Below are 23178 nucleotides of genomic sequence, written 5' to 3'. Positions count from 1 at the left end.
AAACATCAGTTTTGTTGATGTTGTCAGGCCATATTTCAGACACAAATGTGCTGGCACACTGTATACCATTTCATATTTAATAATATTTAATTATATATAAAAGGTCAGATCTGCATCACGTTTTGCAGCGATAGCTCATAAACAAATAGCAGCCAACAAACCTAATAACCCAGTTGCTGTGATGTCTGTTATTCAATGAACGACAAAAAAAGTGGAAAACAATAACTGTAGTTTTAGGGATTTTAATTAGAAATTTGTTTAATGAATTTCTGTGTATTTCCTACTTGCTGAAGGGCACAGGTACGACATCTATTATAATGGGTTTATGAGAAGATTGTTTTAAGTTAAATTAAAAGTTTTTCAAGTCTAGTAAATGTTAAAATCAATGTTAAAATCGCTCTCATTTATACTGTAATATTGAATGGCTATAATCAATGGTCAATTTTCATCAGACATCAGATATTGGGATCAGTGATACTTGCCTTCAGTCACAAAAACAACGGCACAAAACAAATAGTCTTTATGTTGTTTGTTCATGCATTTGAAGTTTGCGTGTGAAATTATTGATATATAAAAGCACATTCAAAAACATTATTATTAGGAGGTATTAACTGCGATTAATTTCAGAAAGAAATGTGAATAATCTATTAACAGTACTAATACACACACATTTATATGTATATGTATATATATATATATATATATATATATATATATAGTGCAGTCAGACGATTGCATCGAAAATAAAGGTTTTTATTTCTGTAATATATATGTGTGTGTGTGTATATTTATTATGTATATTCACATACATGTATACATTTAAGATTTTTTTATTTTTATTAAATTATTTATATATAATATATGTAAACAAGAACATTTTTTGATGCATTTTATATATATATGAAATATAGATACCTTTTTCCCCCACAAATGGCAGCGACCAGGTGAAGACATCCATGAAATTTGGCAGCCAGTAAGGATGAGGAGAGCAGTTAAACTGTCGGATGTTCATTACATTGTTCTCATACTTCAGGACGGCAGCTGAGGAAGTCAATAATAAGAAAAAGTGAGCCTCCAGCTTATGAAAATTCGCAAATCAATAATATGAGAAATAATCTCAACAGAGCGCGGCTTCCTGAGCCTCTGGGTTTGTTTCCTAATCAACTAATTCAAGTGGAATCGTCGTCTGTTTTTGCTGAAACAGTGTGTACACACCATGATGCGACAAAACCCAATCTAAAGGAGCTTTACAAGGAAGAACATGTCAATCAAACATGGTGTTAATACATCTGGATTTACAATATATCAATTTTGTATGTGGCTGAACGTTCATTTTCACAAAAAGCCTCCACTAGATGGTACTGCGGAGAGGTTGACCCTGTTCCTTTGGATGATAAGACCACATGGATGGAGTCACTCAAGCTGAAGCTCCTGCCCACGCTCTCATCCAGCTATCTGTTCCCATCACAAAGCTCACGCACAAGGAAAAACACGACTCACCTTTATTGTTGTAAACATCAAGGTAGTTTGGTGCAGAGAAGATGGTAATTAGGGAAGGGAAGCCAGTGGTCTGGCTCTTCCTGTACATCCGGTACCTGTTAGAAGAGAGTGAGAAAACAAAAACACGTTCATTTACTTTTTATAGACAAAATCGGGAAAAATGTATGTGCAAGAAAAAAAGTGCACCTTTAAAAGTACACCCAATACCTTATCTGCGCCTGAAGGGTGCGTGTTAATATACGAAAATTGAAATACAGAGCGAAAGACAGGTAATGCATACCCTGCATCTTGTGCTTCGTGTGCTCGAATGATTGATAACAAGTTATTATTCTGTAGGAAGTCACAGACAGCTGGATAACTGCAACACAGAGATTGAGAGAAGGAAAAGAGAATGAGAGAGAAAATAAGAGCCAACATTCGGAAACTGTGGGTGGACGTGTCTCATTAATGTTGCATTGTTTTTTCAATGCTTTCCACTGTCAGCCAACCAAAATATTAATGTGTGAATGGAGCATGGCTGCAGTTCAATATGTGTCCAGCAGGGGCAGTGTGGGCTCAACTGTTGTTGTTAACAAATATCCTGAGAAAGAAATGCTGTTTTTATTTCATTTATTCATTTGTTTTTACATATTTGCAATTCAAAATTCATATATCTATAGAATATATATAAAATACGTTCAGACATTTTCACTCACAGTCTCAGCAGATCTAAAATGATTTGCATTTCAATTAAATTACTCATTTAAATTAATGCAATACTTTTTCCCACAATGCAATATTTTCATGCATTTCACAAGTCTGCTTTTGGTAAAAAGAAGGTCACTATTCAGAGCAACTCAATTATTTCTGTAACACTGTGTCCACTGCTTTTTAACAAACGTATTGCTTCTCATTAATTAATGCTAGTTTATGTATTAACTATTATGTGTTAACTAATGGGACCTTATTGTGTAGCGTTGCTGTTGTTTCTTTTCAACTGTAATGTAATCTTAGAATGACAATTGCTATATAAAATAATAATAAAATACACTGCAATATAATGGTATCTTTGCTTCTGTAATCATTGGGTTTTCCTCCAGGGATGGTAAGTCTTTGTTAAAGTGTTATATGCCATCAACTAAGCCAAACAGCTATTTTATTGCAATCATAACATACAAAGTTTGATTTAAAGCAAGAAAGGCAAAAAGTTCCAGATTACAGCAGTGTACTTAATGGCTTTGGTGAAGGTGAAAACTACAATCCCATGAAGCGCTGCAAATGAAAACAGAATGAAATACAATGTTATTAAACTAATCATTTATTATACATTTGAAAACTACATTTTATTGCAGAATGTGCATAAACATACATATAGTTGACAGCACAGCAACTGTCGACTTGATTATGTTATCACTTCATGGTAGTTGGCGTTCCCTGTGGAACACTTTTGGTGCAGTTTGCTCGCCACTGTTCTCTGATTAGTGGAATTTTCTCTACAGAGTCATGGGTAATGTAGTTTTCGCAACTGTTTCAACTGTTAAACAGAACGAATTTAAAAAACAACAAAACCTCAACGAAAACACACACCTTCAATTAGCAACATCAGAACCCATAGAAGATCTGTGTTTATAGGCTCATCAGCCAATAAAATCGATTTGTTTTATTTACTTCCGGAACATGACTGTTGCACTCTGCCGCAATCAAAAAACTGATTTACTATATTATCCTTTGATTTCCACCTATATTCCGAACCTGTAACATTTTCTTTATTCTGTTGAACGGACAAGGAGATATTAGGCAGAATGTTCATGCCACTCTTTTCCATACAATGAAAATCAACAGAGATGGATGCCGTCAAGCTTCACCGTGAGAAAACGCTAACATGTGTTTCCCCACAACCCAGGGAGTGTGTAAAGGAGGGTGTGAGCTGCTCTCGGTCTTTCACTCGCGTCGTCGACTAATGAGGGGGCACTGCTGCTTTACCGCTGCTCTCTACCAATCACTTCTTCCTCTGCATCTCTCTTTTTCTCTCGCTATCACTCGCTCCAGTTTGGGAAGAGGAAACGGGTCGTCATGGCAACACCACACTGCAGAGCCCTCGGGGATTGTGGGATAGATCGCAAAGCTGAGTTGCCGCTGCTGGCCGCAGTGTAAGCCCTTCACTCACTCCCTCCTACCATCTCACTCTTTCTGCTGACTACAGTACAATGTAAGAGGCTGAAAGGGCATCCCCCCATCTCCGCTTCTGACAGCTTCACCCTAGTCTCGCATGACCAGACGTTTGATCAGCATAAAATCTGGTCCACTTGCGACTTAATCTAACAAGGAAGCGTCCACTTAGACAAATGCGTAATATTTTTACACATTAGAAACCGCGGCGGAACATATTTGAATTGGGACAAGTATTATCTGCAGACATAATTTAATGGAATATTTTTTGTTGCAAATTCATCTCAGCCGACAGCACCAAAATTATTTCCACTCATGTGAGAATTTTTACATGTGGGTTCAAGTTCGTGCTGTGTCAGAAAACGGATTCGTAGTGCCTTTCGTGTGGGCTGTGATTTACATATTGCTACACAAACAGTATAAACAATAGACAATGGGACGCTAAATTTAGCTGAAATTTCATTAATATGATTGTGAATTAAGCAAATCAGTAAAAATTTAAATGCTTAATGTTTCAATAAAGTAAAGCTGCAAGACATGCAAGACGTTTGCATGTTAACATGCCTTCAGTGCGAAAAAATTCCCCTCTGTGTAAAGTTATACCCAATTTTAACTTTGTTACAATGCCAATACATAAACATGAACAATTCTAAAAATGCAGTAAGTAAAAAAAAAAATTAACTTGTACTTTATTTTAACTTGATTTTATTAAGTCTTTCTGCAGTTGAAACGAGCTACTTTCTGATGTATATTCATGCTTATTTTGTGCTATAACTAGTAAAGAGGAAGAGATGGTCTTAGTTTTAAAGCTGAGACTTTGTTTTATGCTCAAAGTGACCTGCTCTGTCTTGTCTGTCGGCACGCTGTTAGTTTTCTCTTTGCTTCACAATGTTTTGTTGACACGCGATGTGAGAGAACGTGATGTGTGGTGCGAGAGTGCCATTGCTTGTCGGACATAACAACAGTAACTGGAGAGTGTCTTTGCGAAGGGTCAATTAACATCACTTCAAAAATGATTAACATGTATTGAACATACATCATTTTTTTTTACTTTTATACTGTTTAATAAATGTACTTTCATTTATACTAATACGTACATTTACGCTAATTGCCTCTTCTATTTTTTTAATATTCTGTCTTCATTTGTGCAAATGCTCTATGGGCACCATACATGGAATCTGCAAGTGCATAAAGGCACTCACATAAACAAACAGAGTGAATGGAGTGAAAGAGGAGTGATTAAACACCAACATGGTGATTCAGGGAGGTGGGCAGCTCGAGGAACACTGACAACACAGATTAAAACAAATGGCTTCTGTGCGGCTTGCATAACAGAGATGTGTGTGGGTATGTATCTGTCTAAGTGGAGTATGCAGCGCTGTGTGTATGTGTGATGAATTCAGTCGTGTGTGTTCTGTAACATGGCTGCCTCTGGTATTATGCATATGACACAGAGACACACTAATGAATGCAGGGCTCCAAAACACTAGCCCAGATCTGCAGTATACGCTAAACACTACACAGATAGATGATAGCTAGGTAGCTAGCAAGCTAGATAGATACAGTTTTGTTTCGGAAGAATACATGCTAATGCTAATGCTAATACACAAACATTTACATGCGGATAAAAACAGTCCAATCTTCACTCTCGCTCAGAAACAAACACTCATTTTCACATGCACCAGTGTACCGTCGTTCCATCAAATTTTCAGCGGCGTGTGAAATATTAAGAGGCTGTTGCTCTATGCAGTCAGAGCGGAGGACAGAAAACAACATCAACCCTGAGCACCTGGAGAGACCCAACAACCCCCCACCGACCCAGCTGTCCCCACACATACATACACACACATATATCCGCCCACATACGTGCATATTACGTTACACAACATCGGTGCACACACATACGCGCACTCGTGTCTTCGCGGCAGCGGAATTAAGACATACGTATAGAATCTCACAGAACTTTGGGATAAAAACAAATGCAAGAATATCAGCCACCGCTCAATACGCTTGTTTTTTTTATTTATTTAGCAAGGATGTGTTAAACTGACCAAAAGTGCCAAAAGTGAAAAAAGACATTTTTAATGTTGGAAAAGATTTCTATTTTGGCCAAATGCTGGTCTTCATTAAAAGAAGGTATCAGGGTTTCAAATTCCACATCCATTTTCAACATTGATAATGCGGCATATCTGTATATTAGAATGATTTCCGAAGAATCACTAATGGACAGTTTTTGGGTGTTTAAATAGTAAATAGATTTACTAAAGACATGCACTGAAGAATTAGCACTGAAAATGCATGGACACAGTTATTTTTCTTTCTTGAACTTATTGAAAATGCTGAGTTTCCCTTTCAGATGCCAAATGTATGGGTGAAGAGTTTAAAAATGAATGACGCATTTGCATTATGCTGAGAATCCCATTATTGGCTATGTAATGTCAACTTTTAGTATAACAGCATACTCCCACTCAGATACCCTCAAACACACAAAAACCACCCACCTGTAGAAGTATGAGCATCCTCTGACTGTGTTGTGGCTAAAGTACTCTTGGCTCTTTTCATTGCCGAAGTCCTCCAAGGGATCGGACCAAAGCAAATCACACATAGGCCCGAATGCTGGGGGTTCCTTAAACCGGTCCAACTAGGCCACAGAGACACAAATATGATACCGAATACAGAAATATACACACATATACTGCTTTCTTGTTGCCATGCATGAAATCTTTCTCCTCCCACACACAGCGCTGCTGTTCACGCATGGCTTGGCAGTACCTTCTTTATGTCGTCTAAGGTCTGTATTTCTGGGGACAGGCCACCGTGGACACACAGGAACTGCTGGTTCATGAGAGCTGCCAAGGGCAGACAGTCAAACGCTCCCATACAGGCATCGTAAACCTGCTCTGAATACTTGATTTTACCTGACAGACAACGAAGGAGAAAAACAGCAAGTGAGTGCAAAGGAAAATAAGTCATTTTGGTCACACTTAATTTGGGGACCAGTTCTCACTGTTAAATAATCGATCGCCCAGAAATGAACATTTTGTCATTATTGCAGAATAAAGCATTAATACATGCTTAATAGGTACTAATAAACAGCCGATACACAATTTTGTTCATATTCTGACATCATAGGTATGACTGAGATTGCACTGTTAAGATTAAAGCACATTTACACAGAGCGCCAGGTTGCCAACGTACGTCATTATGACAAAGAAGCAAGAAGTGGCATCATGTTTTTTTACAGTTATTTTTGATAGCAAACTAATATTCGTAGCAAGCAACAGCTATTTTGTTTTAACAGCACTTATCATGTTTTTCTCCGATCTCATTAGATTCCTACTGGGACCGAACTTTAGCGGTCAGCCCCATGTGTCTCAGTGCGTCACAAACACTCACACACAAGATAAACAGTGTCTCCAGACGGAGGAGGGTTTTTTTTTTCTCTCAGTGTGTCGACGCGTGTCCTATTCTCATTATGTCTCAATACGCCGCCTCTCAAAAGCATTTGTAACCATGGCGACAGGTCAGTGGAGTAGACACAGAAAGAGTTTGCCGTCAACTCTGCACCTCTCCCTCCCACCTCACCTGTCTCTGCGCTCCGCCGCTCGGCCTCATGGGAAAGCTCCATTCTGAAGCATTACCTCATACTCCACATCCCACCCCTCCTCCACCTCTCCAACTGCTCTGTGTTATAAACCTCATTCTCTTTAAATGGAAAGATTTGTCCTTTCAGGAACAATAGACATTGTAGGAAATTATCAATGTGAATTGAGGGTTGTTCCCTGTTATTCTATCTGGATTTTTTTCAGAAATATACGGAAATACGTCTTTTGAACTTTTGAATGTGAACTCCAATAACAGGTATGTATATATAATAGGTATATTTATAAAAATTAAAGGTTGTGTTTATAATAATACACACATGCACATATATATTTAAGACAAATATGTTATATTTTTAGATTAAATTTTTCTTTATATGTAATATAAATTATATATATGTATATATAAAAATATATACTATATGAATGTAAATTATAGTGAGATAATATATATATATATATATACTTCTTTTAAAACATTAATAATTAAATCATACATATACAAAATAATTTGTAAATGTAAATATTAATTAGTTTGAGACCGTAAGATTTTCATGTTTTTAAAATATCTTATGCTCAACAAGGCTGCATTTATTTGGTCAAAGTATGGTAGTAATTATTACAATTTAAAATATATATGTTTATTTTATATATTTTAATTAATTAAATGTTGATTTGCTGCTGAAATTTTTCTTAGTCTTATTTAAAAAGATTGTGCTGCTAAGAATTCATTAATTATGTAATTAATATATAATTTACATCCAATATAATAAAAGAATTATAGTCTCTTTATTAACACGTTAATGCACTTTTAATGAATAAAAATATTAAAAGTACAAAATTACACTGACCCCAAAATTTTTAATAATAGACTACTAGCAGTTTCTATTATTTATTTATTTTTTTTACTATTACAAATTTTATTTGCACATATTAATACAGCACTGCGAGCATTACACGGAAGATACTCACATTCTTGTTTGAAGGTGAAATATTCTGTCAAATGTCTACATTCATGGTTTCCTCTCAGTAAAAATAGCGTCTTTGGGTAGAGGATTTTCAGTGACCAGAGGTACAGAACACACTACAGAGAAGGAGAGAGAAAAAAAGATGAAACATACGATCGCATCCATGAGATACCTACACCACGCTAATGCAGGCCAGTGCAAGGTCTGTGTGATGTTAATGATACTCCTTCAATTACGTTACATATGTTATCACATCTACTGTCAGTCCCCATCACCTTCACTGGCTGCCCTCAGACCAAACCATACTCCTTTCACTTTACTGCTAATACGCACACAGTTACACACAACCGAGCATACTAACTCATGCTGATTCTTTAGCAAATAAAAGAAGAATTCTTCAGCAAAACATTGGGAGCTGAGTGATTTAATTGAGCAGTCGGTGTTGAGATGTGTTCGCAGATCTAATCGTGGCCTGCAGTCAAAGATGGCAGAAATTGGACATGTCAAAGAACACGAACGTCAGAGCACAGAGCTCACAGATGACTGATTCCTCCTCTCTGTTTGAAGCTTGAGGATGATGCCCTGATGTGTGTGATAGAATTGCTCGTTCTTGTTATCAAAGGAACACTTGAGAGCTACAAGATAACTGGGATGAGACTATTAGCCAATATCCGAGCCTGCTTGGTCAATAGCAAGTGTAGTTTATGCTTTCATGCAAGTTTCATTATAAATGAAAAATGTTGATTCATTTTAAGTGAATTTTAAAATTGCATTGGTGTTACTGACGGAGGAGAGTTAAGCTTCAGTTGCAAAAGAAGTCAGTGGATGTTTGTATATGTTCAATAGTATATTGTTAAACGTTTCATTCATTTTATATCTTATTTTATTCTTTTTTTGTCATGATGCAAGTAGTGGCAGTGTCTTGCAATGTGTTACTTCTTCATTTTTTTATTGAAATGCTATTTTATAAGCATTTATTGGTTAATTACATTGTTATAATGTGACTTAATTTATTAATTAATATACACGTGACATTTAGGTTTTTTACAGTATTTACATATAAGGGTTTTTAATCTATATTTATATATGTGTATGCACTACTATATACTATTATATGTAACCTCTGCAGGATTGCATAGATTTTATTTCTTTATTAAATATTTAAAAATTTTTTAAAACTTCTTTGCAGCTATCAAAAAACCTGCAGAGAGACTACATAATGGAATATTTTTTATAATGTGTACATGCAAAAGTGAAGCAAATATTTGGTGGGTGGAAGATCCTTTTCCTATTTAGCACCCAAACTCTGGAACAATCTCCCTAAAGGTGTTCGGGAGGCAGACACACTCACTGTCAGTTTAAATCTAATTATTAAATCTAATCTGGTTAAAGACCCATCTCTTTAACCTGGCTTACACATAACACACTAATAAGCTTCTATTTTTCGAAAGAAATACTTGTTACATTGTAAAAAGAATGGCCTCTATGCTGACATTAGTTCTTATTCTGTTTCTCAATTCGTATCCAGATCAGAACCAAGAGACCTTCATCAGAGACCAGAACACCTAAATGTGCCCTGTGGACAGATAATGGGAACCAGACATACACACACACACACACACAAACACACAAACACACAATAGGTCCTTTACACAATCAGACATGCTTTTAAAATGTAACAAAAAATTTTGCGCTGGGCATCCGATCAGAGAAAAACTGGCCCCCAACTAAGCCTGGTTTTTTTTTCCTCCATTCTGTCACGGATGGGGTTTTGGTTCGCCTCTGGCTTGCTTAGTTGAGGACACTTAATTTCTAGTGATTATCGTTCACGTTACCCAGTGAGAATTTATACGGAAAAGGTCCTCAAGTCGGGATTCGAACACGGGAAGCGCAAAGGCACTGCATGTCTACTATTGGACGTAATTTTAATAATTTCTTAAACTAAATAATGACTTCTGCTACCAGTGTTTTTTAACTCCATGTTTAAATTCATGAGGTAACTTTTCCCCAAAGTGAGTTGAGAAAATACTTAATGCATATTCAGCCTGCACCTGGTTATGACTCCTTATGAACCTTTTCATTCAAATGAATCATCTCTTTCAATTTACTTGGTTAAAATGGTGAAGCCATGGGTGAATGGATGCATATATATGCAACTTTTCTCTCACCTCGATACTGAAGTAACCCCGGTCCACATAGTCGCCCAGGAAGAGGTATCGTGTCGTGGCTGGAGAGCCTCCCACCTCAAACAGTTTCATCAGGTCGAAAAACTGCCCATGGATGTCGCCGCACACTGCATAAAGAAAAAAAAAATACAACATTGACTAGCTGAGCTGGATGCAAACACCCTCAACTGTTTGTTCAATATACTGGATATACAAACATTAATCCATGGCGAATTCATGCAGGCATAGCTATTAAAATCATACTGTAACTGCAGCTCTGTGCTAGGCGTAATCCCTTAATATCAACCACTAGACTGCTCAACCCATAATGAACTGATCGAATTGACAATGACAGCTGTGCACATCTGGGAGAGTGAACCTATATGAAACATAGATGGCCTGGAAATCTATGTTAGCCCTTTGCAACATAATTCTCTCTGCGAGAGAGAGAGGAAGCAAAATGCAAACTCCTGTTGCCATGGAGACATGAATTTGATGAGAATAAAGAATGAAATAAATGAGGAGTTTGCGTTGGCATGGAGATGCTGCCTAAGCGTTTGCCCCAGAGGCCTCTCAGCCTGTAGTGTGTGTGGGTGTGGCCACGGACTGAGAGGGAAACACACGCATTTAAAACCCTCTTAGATCATGCATCACGTAAGAAAACCCAGATATCAAGCCCACATCACTGTCATACAAAGATAGAGGTTGAAATTAGCAAGTGTGTTTGGAGCCTGTGGGAAGGGAAACTAGTTGGAGAATTTTAGTCGCTTGAGGAATCTGATTTAACAGTGAAAGGTCCAGATTGTGTGATATGACCTACTGTAAGTGCGTCACCATGCTTGAGACCTGCGAAAAAAATGTGGAGCATCTCACTTCCTGTTTCTCCCACTTTAAAGACACCGAGACATCGCTTGACAAGCTGTTTTCTTTCCTGTGTTAACACACACTTAAGTGTAAAAGTCTGGGGTCGGCAAGATTATTAACGTTTTCGCAAGCTGTATTTAATTAATCAAAAAAAGTGACATTATCCTATGAAAAATGGTTACAATTTATCATAACTTTATATTTGAAACCGCTTTAAAATGTTATTTATTTCTGTTAAATTTTCAGTTTCGTTACTCGAATCTTAAGAGTCAGGCGGTCCTTCGGAAATCATTGTAATATGCTGATTTGTTGCTCATACGTCGTTTCTTATTGTGAATGTTGAATGCACAATAATTTTCCAGAAAATGTGATACATTTCCTAGATGATTTTCTCATGAATTAATAGTTGAACAGAACAGGATTTATTTGAAATAGATTTTTTTTCATTATAAATGTTTTACTGTATAAAAGTATTAAATTAACTTTAAAAACTAATCCCTGTTGTTCTCTTTTCAACAGTATATATGTCCTACTGGTGCACGAAGGCGAAGACGTATAGAACATGGATACAGGATACAGAACTGTGCAAAACGTGTTATTTATATGATCGGCACACATTTTAGTGATGGTTGTGTTTAAGGGTGGAGCTCACATGACATAGCCACCATATAAAATAATTACCGTTCCCTATTAGATTATTTAGATGTAGCCAACTTAAGGAGCTATGTATAACAGGCTAATTTGAGGCTCACCAGAGCCCATTCTGTTTACATATAACACATTAAAAAACAGCCAGGTAGAGTACAACAGAATAAAACAATGCGTCTCAAAACGCACCAATGATGATGGAAAACCCAAAAATCAATGTTAGACATGTCATTACCTAATACATCCATCCTGAATGTATATGACCGTAGCTCAGTACAGGGTCAGCATGCTAATTAAATCACCACCGTTAAAATTTTACAAAAAAAAAATAGCAAGAAAAATCTAAAAAATAATTTGTAGAAGCAACCAATAAACACGATCATGATTTGCTTGCTACTTGCTAGGTGGTTGCTGGGGGAGGGGCATTCTCATTCTAGAGCAATCTGATTGGACAAAAATCTTTGTAGTACATACATAAGTCATACATTTTTTGAGTTTGCAGAAACTATAAATCACTTTTGTGACATATATATCCAAGTGAAACAGCTTCTTAAAGGGAACAATGTGTAGGATCATGACGAATTGATTGGATTGTTGCCGTTTGCTAACTGATGCAATCTCATGAGAGTCCCAGGTTGCAAGAAATCATTGTCCTGCCCCTCCAGCCAGTGCAAACACCGCCAGAAAAAAAGGGGAAGGGGAAGTTAATGTTTCTGATTAAAGATTAAAGGGGCACATGAATTTTTAACAAATAATTATGTGCATGGATAAATAATTTAAACACGAAAAAATAAGAATTGTACATTCTGACTTCAAAGCAACCGTTTAGGATTACACTAAAACAGACAAAGACTAAAAAGTGTCATTCAAACTGAGTATTTTAATCAACTCCACAGGCCTTCCGCTTCTATAATGTATGTTTCCTAAACACACCATCATTCTTTGTCAAGCTTAATAAATCTATGTTGACCTCCTTGCAGCGCTAAATCACCAAAGGCGCGCAAGCATTCTGCCAGGCTCTACCCAAACAGCTCTTTACTTAGAGATCAATACCCAAATCAATAGATCCATTCTCAAAATGACCATTCATTTAGCCTTAAGCGTCTCAAGGGAAGCGGCTTAAATTAAGATTCCTCAAATGAATTAGACTTATCTGGCCCAAATCATACAGCAGCCGCAAGCAGTCCACCGAGTCTGACATACATGCAAAATGGGCCATTAACATGAACCATTAGCACACATTATAGAGCAAAAGCCCTAGAAGTAATCAAGCACTGCGGCACAGTCAAGAAGAACGAAAGCCTCGATAAAAAATGATGTCGAGAAGGGCTAAAGGGATCGTTTTCTGGGAGGCCGGGGGCCACGGGGGCTGCAGTTAGCGCTGTTTCGCTCTCTTTCTTTCTTGCTGGAGCAAGGCTGATGAATGACAGGGAGGTGACAAGTTGAACTCTCTCTTGTCTGCGCGCTCTCGCTCCTCCACCAACTGGTAAAGAGATTCTTCCGCCCCCTTGTATTCAACTGCTACCGCTCCAGCCTTCTCACGCTGTGCTTATTTCCCTCCTTTCACCCTGCCTCCTCTACTGCGCCCGAGCCATCGATAAAAACTCAGATGCATTGTGGGAAACGGTGCACGACACCATCCCATTTCGTCTCAAAGGAGGCGGGAGATCTAGTGCAGAGGATCATTAAAAACACTAAATGCATTTATTTAGTCCGCACCGCTGTTGTTACGCGAAGGGCTCTCACAGGGGCAGGAGTTCTCCGTGTATACCCAAGTGGGCTCTTTCCCTCCGGGTGCCTGGTTTTCTCCTGACAGCTTCAAACTTGCTCGTCTGGCTGAAAGTCCTGTTGTTTAAGTCTTCGTGGATATGGATAGGTTTATATAATCGGAGGGAGAGAAAAAAATGCAGATATGCCCAGTCACGTTGCAGAATCAGAGCTGCATAATGCATGGACAAATCAGATGCGCCAGGGATGTGTTAGTAAGCGGCGTTTACTGTATATAAATGAGCAGATCCTGCATATTGAGACATTACATTATGCATGAAGAGGTATATGAATTGTGCATGAAAATGATCCCGGGTCCTGGTGTTAAGTGCTTCTGTTTAAACGAACTGCCTGCTTCGCTGAGCTGATTTTAACTGCGCTTGAGGAGAAACAGGTATTAAATGTGCAATTAACATGCTTGTTCACATTCTCGGGTCACATGCTGCCCGAGCGCATGAGGAGAAGAATGTAGATGGAATCCGATGTGTGTCACGGTGGCACTGTTATGATCTCCCACGGCGCACAATGAATGCTGTTCGTTCTTGTGTTCCTCCCTTACTCCTGATATCTGATCAGTCCAACAGCTCACTCTGTTTATCACCTCTTTTCTTGTCTTTTATGTTCATCTTTGCTCCTCTGACATCCTCCGTTTTTCTTCCCTTTCTGCATCTCATTTTCTCTCTCCTCATTCTCCTATCTGCTCCTTTTCTGGAATCTAATCTTCTCTCCTCTCTCGAATCATCTCACATGCCTCTTTTTTTTCTTGTTTTGTCTCTTCACCTCCTCTCCTTCTCTGGAATCCTCTGATATGCTTCCTCTCCGTTCACTGTTCATCTCCTATTTCTCCTCTCATCTATTCCTTGTGACTCATATGTCAATTCCTTTTCCTCTTCTTTTATTTGACTCCTTTCATCACTCCCCATTCATCTGCTCCTCTTATCTCCTCTCTCATATCCTCCCATCTGTTTTTTTTCCTCTTTCTCCTCTCCTCTCCTTCATCTTTTCACCTCCTCTCCTCTTGGAGATGAACAGGATCATCTATTTATTTTCTCTCCTCTGTTCTTCTCTTCCTCTCAGTGTTGATCTCCTCTTTTCTCCTCCTCCCGTAATCTTATCTTCCATTTTTTTTCTCTTAAATCACCACCTCACATTTACCTCTCCTTTCTATTATCACATCTTTTTCTACTCCTCTCACTGTTTCTCTTTTCAGTCTCTTATTCGCATCTCGAGTCTCCTTTTCTAACTCGTTTGACTCCTTTCTTCTCTCCTCTTTGATCTTTTCGGTTCTCTATCTCATGTTCATCTTTTTCACCCATCTGCTCATCACTTCTCCTTTCTTTTCTCCTCCCTGCTCATCTGTTCATCTTCTCCTCTCTTCTTTCTCTCATCTATTCTTCTCTCCTCTTTCCTCTCATCTACTTATACTCCCATCTGTTCCTCACCTCTTTTCTGTCCTTCTGTCGTTTTTATCTCCTCTCTCTTCTTTCATCTTCTCCTCATGCTCCCATCTGTTCATTTCCTCCTCCCTTACTCATTCCCTCTCCTTTCATCTGCTCTTGCTCCTTGCATTTGCTCCTTTCTGTCTTCTGCTGATCTCGTCTCCCTTCCACTGTTTCACCTCCTCTCTTCTCTTCTATGTATCCAATCTTCTCTCATTGCTCATCTCCTCTTCTCTCTCTTCTTATTTTTTCTCATATTCTCTCCCAGGGCTCCTCTCTTTTCTTTTCTACTCTCCACTCATCTGTTCATCTCCTTGCCTCCTCATTCTCTCACGTTATTATTCTCTTCTCTTCTTTCCCCATCTGCTCCACTTACTCTCTAATCTCCTCTCTGCATATCTGCTCATTTTCTCTCATCTTTTCTTCTCCTCTCCTTTTTCATCTCATCTTTCATATCTCATTTTTCTTCCCATCTGTTCATTTCCTCTCCTCCTTTTCTCACCTCCTGTCACTTCATCGTCTGTCCTTTCTCCTCTTTCATATCATCAGCTCTTATCCTTTCCTGGTCATTTCTTCTTCTCACTTCACTTCTTCTCAGATCATCTCCTCCTTTCTTCCTCCTCTCATTTCATCTGTTCTTTTTCCAATCTCTCATCTTTCCTTTAGTCTCTTACTCTCCCATATGTTCAACTCCTCTCCTTTCACCTTCTCTCCTCTGTTCATCTTCATCTTCTCTCATCTGTTCTTCTACTCATCCTCCTCTTCCCCCTCTTATTGTCCCATTTGTACTCCTCTCTTCTCCTCTCCTCTCTCATTATGTAAGATGGACTTAATGAGAGAGCAGCACACAGTACAAATCATTCTCAGCATAAATAAATGGGCCTAAACTAGTGCTCTATGTGTGTGTGTGTGTGTGTACATCTGTGTGATTGTGTAAGCAGTCTTGATTAACAATAGCATGAGGTGATGGCCATACAGCTGGGTGAAGGTAGTGACAAACGGCAGCAGATATGTCTTTGTTTGCCATTATGTTGCATCACAAAGGAAGCGGATCTACTGACAATGACGGGTCCTTGTGTACACTGTGCCTCCTGCATATTTCATATCCCTTTGATATTAATAATAGACGATCGACAGGCATAAACTTCACTTGGCCTAATTTTGGCTGATCTGGGCAAATATTCTGAGCACAGGGACAGACATCACACAATCAAGCACACACACACACACACACACAGTAAACTCTAAACGGTGATAATTGTAAGTATCTCTCTTCATGTGTGGCAGTGACTGTGCAGTGCTGAGTGTGGAGGGGGGTGATGCTTATTCTCACATCACCCACTGCAGGCACACAGGGTGCAAGCAGAACTGGATGATGGGAAGAGATTTAGAGAGAGAGGGAGAGAGAGAATATTGAGCTGTTAGATGCAGATGACTCAGAGGTGTAGGTGTGTTCTGCAGCAGAGAACGGCTCTCTCTCTCTCTTTATCTCTCTCTCGCTCTGTAGGTCGCTCTGATCAACTGATGGATTTTAACAGCTGCACTGTAACAGACAAATCTAAGTGCACGGTGGAATTGAACTCTTCCTGTGAGACTGTGACTGAACCAGGGTGAACTCAAATGCTTTGTGTCTTAAAACACAGCGGTGAGCGACTTCTGATGCACTGAAGCTTGTGACCGTGTGACTTTTTTGGCTGCCAAAAATGGTCTTTGGTGCAGTGACTTTAACTTAAGTTGTCACATGTTTTACTGCCCACCCATACTGCAAAACACAATTTTTTAATCAGTATTTTTGCCTTGTTCTAAAAAAATACTAATAAATCCTAATAAATATATAATTATAATAATGTAAATAGATTATCTATCTATCTATCTATCTATCTATATAGATCGATCGATAGATAGATATGCATAAACACACATACAATAATATTGCCGTTTTCATGATTATTTTAGTTTTTTGAAACAATATGAAATTGAGTTTTATGCTTAAAACATAGGAAAAATATTTGCCAGTAGAGTGGGAAAGCTAACAAACATAACTCAACATATTTTCTTTGGAACTAAACATTAATATCTTTAAAGAAAAAAAGACTTTTGCACTATATAGCAACTTCACTCCTATAGCACACATTAAAATCAAATATACAAAACTCTAGGCACTACAACACAATTAAAAATATATCACCAGCGTGAAGGAGATGTATTATTTGGGTGAGCAGAATCACATTACAAAGAAAAATTAATCAAGCTATGTCCATTATCTCTGCGTATTTTTTATTATTTTTTTTTTGTGGTGCAGTTACACAAGGGCCTGTTTCTTTCAGGAGTAAGCGGCTCATACGCGGATGAGACAGCGGAAATCACAGCCAGCTGGTGTGCTGACACACTCCTGCAGATGGACGCGGGTATCAAGTACTCAACTCTATTGATTATCCACAGACACCGATAAAAGCGAAAAAAAACGCTCAGAGACTCGCGATCCATCGAATAGACAAGACATGCTTTATGTGATTACCCTAGTTTTAATTTTAAACTATTTTTCCTCTATTCTCACATCATACTTGATTTGAAGACAGGTAAGGAGGGAACTAACACATAAATATACACGTTCACGCATATACAATGGATCGAACTTCAAAGTGACAGCTACCTTCACAGGTAAACTTCATACGGAAACACCTCGAGCGCTTGCTCACTTTGCTGCCTTTTGTTTTCGTCGGCCTTGTTCATTCTTTGAACTTCCAGTCGGGTGTTTTGGAGTTTATTTTTGTATTTGAGGTCAGGATTGTGCATTCTCTCTCATGCTCTCGCTGTCTTGCTGCTCTTTACTCCTGTTTGCTGACGGTATCAAAGCAGGTTGTCACGGATATACAGTTAACACATGCAGACGGCGTCAGATAACAAACTGCATTATGTACACACACAGATGCTAATGCACAGACGCTCTTTATCGACTAATGTCTGAAAATACATCCGACCCTGCTGCAAAACATGGCACGCGTAGTTATGGAAGTCTAGATAATTGTGTCTCTCTATCGGATTTGCGAATTCACATCTCACAATTTCTAAAGATCCTGTCCTCCAACAAGAAACGACTCTATAGGTAATTTGTGCAAGCACCTTATTCTGACCTATTTTTATGTTACACACCCTCTAGAGGGCGTAAAAAAAATGATGACAGTGTTGAGTTTGTCGTCATGAAATGAAGTCTGTCATTACCAATCAAAATGCGTGTTTATTTAAATGCAATGCATGGGCTTTTTACTCCGATTTTTTATATCTCACAACTGACTTTAGTTCTGCGAATTGCATGAAAAAAGTTGGACTGTGAGATAAAAAGTCCCGATTACGGAAATTCATTTTTTTTTTAAATGCGTGTCAAGTATAACCATCCTTTTAGTACTTTGTATATTCATCTTCATACTGTATGTGAGGAAAGGGGAGTACCTGTGACAGGTGCCTCTATGTCCAGCATGGTCTTCTCCTGGCGTAAGATAGAGGCCCCTTCGTTTACGATTCGTAGGGCCACGGTCTCCTCCACTCTGCCCTCTTTAGTGAGGTGGGCTTTCAGTAGATCCACCCTTGGTTTCCCCTCGCAGTCAAACACCTCCTTCATGGTGAGGCGGTGACTCAGGGGGAAAGGAACGGCTGAGGGAAACACAAAACAGAAAGAATACATCAGAACTTGTTATAGACACTTTTGATAAATCACTTAGGTTGTATTAATGTAACTCAGTGGCCTATCACAAATATTCTTTGGGGATATTGTAACTCATTTGATGGTTTAGAGTCTCAGACCCCCACTATTTATGTTTATCAATAGTAATACTGCATGTTGGAAAAATACAGACTGAAGTAAAATAATTTAGACTTTATTTTATGGTTACACCTATTAGTTGTTTATTAGCATGCATATTACTATATTATTAGCCATTTATTAGTACTAATTATGCACATATTAATGCCTTGCTCTACATTACCTTATTCTACATCGCTAATCTCACCCAATACTTAAACTTAACCACTACCTTACTAACTATTGATAACCAGCAAATTAAGAATTTGTTGAGGAAAACATACTTAATAGCAGGGCTATATTAGAAGCATTGCTTTTAATAACATTAAGACATTTGTTTACATTTGTTTTAATATTATCCATTTTAGTTTTTATTTCAGATAAAAATAAAGCAGTTGTTTTTTGTCATCAAATATGTCTATGTACTGTAGTTTTTACTATAGTATATCATGTTAAACCAAATGAGAAATGTTGCCTTGAAATGCAAAAAAATATAAAAAAAACAAGTTAACCATTAACATCTGCGTTATTTTACGTAACAAAAAGTTATTTTTATAGGTTTTCGATTTTTAAATAATGATCTGTTGAGCATTATTAACATGATCTTTCAGATATTATTATAATATGCTAAATTAGTACATAAGAAATTTTTCTCATTATTATCAATTTGCAGCTTAATATTTTTGCGGCAACGTTGACATTTTTTTCCCAGGTTTCTTCAATGTTTAGAAAGTTTAATGCATTCTCAAGGAAAAAAAGTTTATTTCAAAAAGTAAAAAAAAAAGCATGGAGTTAACCACAAAAAAAAAAAATCTTATTTCTTTCTCTTATTAATTAGACGATAGTTAGAGAAACCAACCTATAGCTCACCCATTCTTAAAACTTTGTTAACATGCCTCCTCACAAAACTGTATTAATCACTTTAATCATGTCTGCCTAGCATCATCGGTTTCTCGTTAAGCTCACTTACAGCAATGCAAAATTGTCCTTTTATCACAAAAACAAAGCCCGAACTGCAATGAGTTAGTTGACTGACAAGTGATAATAACAGCTGCTTATTAAGCTTCCGAAGAGCTGGATGTGAATAATTGATAAAGGTGCCGATTCTCATCTGCGTGAAAATACGATTTAGAAATCAGACGGAGAACACAATATCTGCACCAAAAATTGGGGCAAAGGCAGTTTCTTTCCGTTATGACTCACAAATGTGTACACTGATAATGTGGGACTTGGCTTCAACGAAACATTGGCATGGTGAATTATTTACGCATGTGTGCTTGCGAAGATTCGCCCCACACTGTACAGAAATAATTACTGAGTGCGGTTACAGTGCCATTGAGAAGAAACACTGCACATTGTTCATTGTACATGATGACACAGTCACTCAGAGCACGATTTCAGAATAAGGCTTCAGAGATATGGGCAATTCTGTGAGAAAAACATGCATTTTGGATTGCTGAGTAGAGGCTAGCAGCAACATACACAGCTCAGAGAGAGAGAGAGAGAGAGAGAGAGAGAGAGAGAGAGGGAGAGATACAGTAGGGGAGCTAGAGAGGGAAGCTCAGGGCAGAGACTCAACGTGATCAACACAAAGCTAAATAATTCATGTTTGACTTGAGGGGGAAAAAAGAGAAATCTCATGTTCCTGCTGCTGGGATAATGAGACTAGGCCTAGCATAGGATTTTAACAGCAGTAAAAAAAAAAAAAAACCCAGAACACTTGCATTGCTTCAACATATTTGTATATGTTTGGTCTCCCTGGTCATGTTAATGCTAATAAATTGAAACATGCGGTCACGTTAGTGAAATTTCAGCGATTTTCACTGGGGAAAGGCCCGCTGTTTATTGTCTGTAGTTTAGAAATGTCCCATTCAAACCGAGCAGCTTTCTGTTGGTCAATTTGAACCCGTTTGTGAAACCTGTAAGGAAACCTTTCGCGTTCGTGTCTGCCCTCCCAATCGCATGGATTCCATTTTGAAATGTCTGGATGAAAATTGGCTGAACATCGCTAAATATTGCCGCATGTTAATGTTTTGCATGTTTGTTACAGTGCAAGATATATGTGCAAGACATTCTGGAAGCCTGCTAATATATGCTATTCGTCCTCTAGCTACGAGCATGTAAAGCATAAACATATTTTGTTGTAGTTATCACTTATGGAAAGCACCGACGGCAATGTTCACACAGCCTTTCTGAGGCTTGCTATCCGTTCCAGTGAAAGCAAATGTGTCGATATATTTTTTACATGCATTGACGTACAACATTTTCATTTTATTAATATAGAAAGTCTGATTGGGGGGACTGGAATCCCTTAAAAAAATCCCATTAAAACCCCAAACTTTGGTAATAGAGACATTCCTGGCATAAAATAATACTTGTTCTCCAAGATCAACATCTCATGTAGACACTGTTTATCAAAAAGATTATGCTAAATAATTCCCGCATAAGGTAAAATTCATGAATATTAATAATTATGAGACAAGCCGTCACCATTTTGTGAAATCACAAACGGCACAAATCTCTGTATTCTCCAACTGTCCAGACAACTTTTTAAAACAAAGCGTTGCTCTGTCTTTTGATTGCAGACTTTGCTATTTTGGGAAAACTGAGGACAGTGTAAAACACTGCCGAGATCTCTTCTGAAATATTTGAGGAGACACATGTGAGATTACTAGGGCCTTTTTTCTGTAGATAAAAGCAGAAAAAAATCATTTCCTGTAGCTTTGTCATACATATAAAACAAATCTTAAAAATGAAAAATATTCGCGACACCAATAGATAAAAATAATTCATAGTGATTGTTGTAATGATTGTTTTTTTTTGGTAGTTAAAACATTTAGGTCATTTAAGACTAGATGACAAATTCCCTGATTTTAAACTTGTTTTTATTATCAGAAACTGGTAGTATCACTACATGAATTATCCACAATTTTTGCATGTTTAAGCTATATTATTATCTTCAATTAGTAGAACAGATATTGACTGTTAAATAATATGTTAAATATTATATTTATATTATATTATAGTTATTATATATATTATAGTTATATTTTAAGTTGATTTTATACATATTACCGTAAATTCTGGACTATAAAGCGCACCTGCATATAAGCCGCATGCTTCAAAACCTATGAAAAAAGTAGCAGCTTATAGTCCAGAATTTACGGTAGTTGATTTGATGTGTTTATTGCGATTTTACAACTAATATATGTATAAAATATATTTTCTAATATTATAGATTAAAGGTTTCACTTACATTTGAGTTAATTATTAATCAACTAATTCAATGCACTTATTGTGTGCATGATTTTACACTGCACTTATATTTAAGAAAAATACCTGCATGGATGTACTTACATCTGTAATTAATTTCTGTAATTAAATGTATAATTAGACTGTTAAACCACCTTATACCCATAGCCCACCTTAACAGCAGCAAAAGTGTTTTGTAATACAATATGAACAAGTATATAGTAAGTAAGTTTTACTGACGAAAGTACATAAATAGTACATATTTTTGTAGTTGTAGTTATGTAGGTAGTTAAGGCCGTCTAACATAATCTGGGACAAAAGTAAGGGCTCCCTGGTTAAGAATCACTATCTAAGAGGAATATATATATATATATATATATATATATATATATATATATATATATATATATATATATATATATATGCACATACAAAATAATATACAGATTCTTATTTCTAAAACTGTTTACTTCACTAAATGCTAATGCCATCCACTTTATCATGAGCTAAAATAAACAATATTCTAGTTTGCTATTGATTTAGAGCCACTTAGCTATTTTCTATTTGAGGAGAGTAAATAAAAAAAAAGAAGAGAAAATACTTCGATTTATGATTTTTGCTTCTAAGTGTGAAGAAGCAAATGTGTGTGAACAGTGACAGCATTTCAACAAATCTTTGGCACTTTTCTGACTCAGTGTGAGAGTCCACCGAAAGACGTCACGGCACAGTCAGACGAAGAGAGCGAGCGAGAGAAAGACAGACAGACAACGAAGAACATAATGCCTCTTCCACAAGAACATAATGTCCCTATTTGTCCCCATCTTCGCGTTCTCCCAATACTCTAGAGGGCTAAGATGTGCTCGCACGGCATCCTGAAAGACAGAAACGCGACGAGGTAGACAAGCGCTCTGTGCATATATGAACAATAATGAGATGCTCCAGAGCACAACATGTGGCCTACCGGAGTGAGAAGAAACTTAATAGGAAGAATAGGCAAGAGAGAATCGGGAGAAGGTGTGAAATGCC

At 37.5% G+C, this 23178-nt stretch overlaps 1 protein-coding gene across 2 annotated transcripts in view; it reads right to left on the bottom strand.

Annotated features, from left to right (window-relative positions):
• ppp3ca (protein phosphatase 3, catalytic subunit, alpha isozyme) overlaps positions 1–23178 on the bottom strand; it is a 43575-nt gene that overhangs the window by 8362 nt on the left and 12035 nt on the right. For both annotated transcript variants that reach the window (XM_043221934.1, XM_043221933.1), the window contains exons 2-9: positions 18552–18752; positions 10387–10511; positions 8223–8334; positions 6421–6566; positions 6150–6289; positions 1781–1858; positions 1501–1595; positions 916–1041 (exon numbers count right to left, since the gene is read on the bottom strand). In XM_043221934.1, the coding sequence (XP_043077869.1) occupies positions 916–1041; positions 1501–1595; positions 1781–1858; positions 6150–6289; positions 6421–6566; positions 8223–8334; positions 10387–10511; positions 18552–18752 (1023 nt within the window). The remainder of the gene's footprint in view (positions 1–915; positions 1042–1500; positions 1596–1780; positions 1859–6149; positions 6290–6420; positions 6567–8222; positions 8335–10386; positions 10512–18551; positions 18753–23178) is intronic.

This window comes from Puntigrus tetrazona, chromosome 21 (genome assembly GCF_018831695.1).
Source record: "Puntigrus tetrazona isolate hp1 chromosome 21, ASM1883169v1, whole genome shotgun sequence".
Lineage (NCBI taxonomy): Eukaryota > Metazoa > Chordata > Actinopteri > Cypriniformes > Cyprinidae > Puntigrus > Puntigrus tetrazona.
The sequence above is the reverse complement of the archived record's forward strand: the minus strand, read 5'-3'. Positions and strand labels throughout refer to the sequence as shown.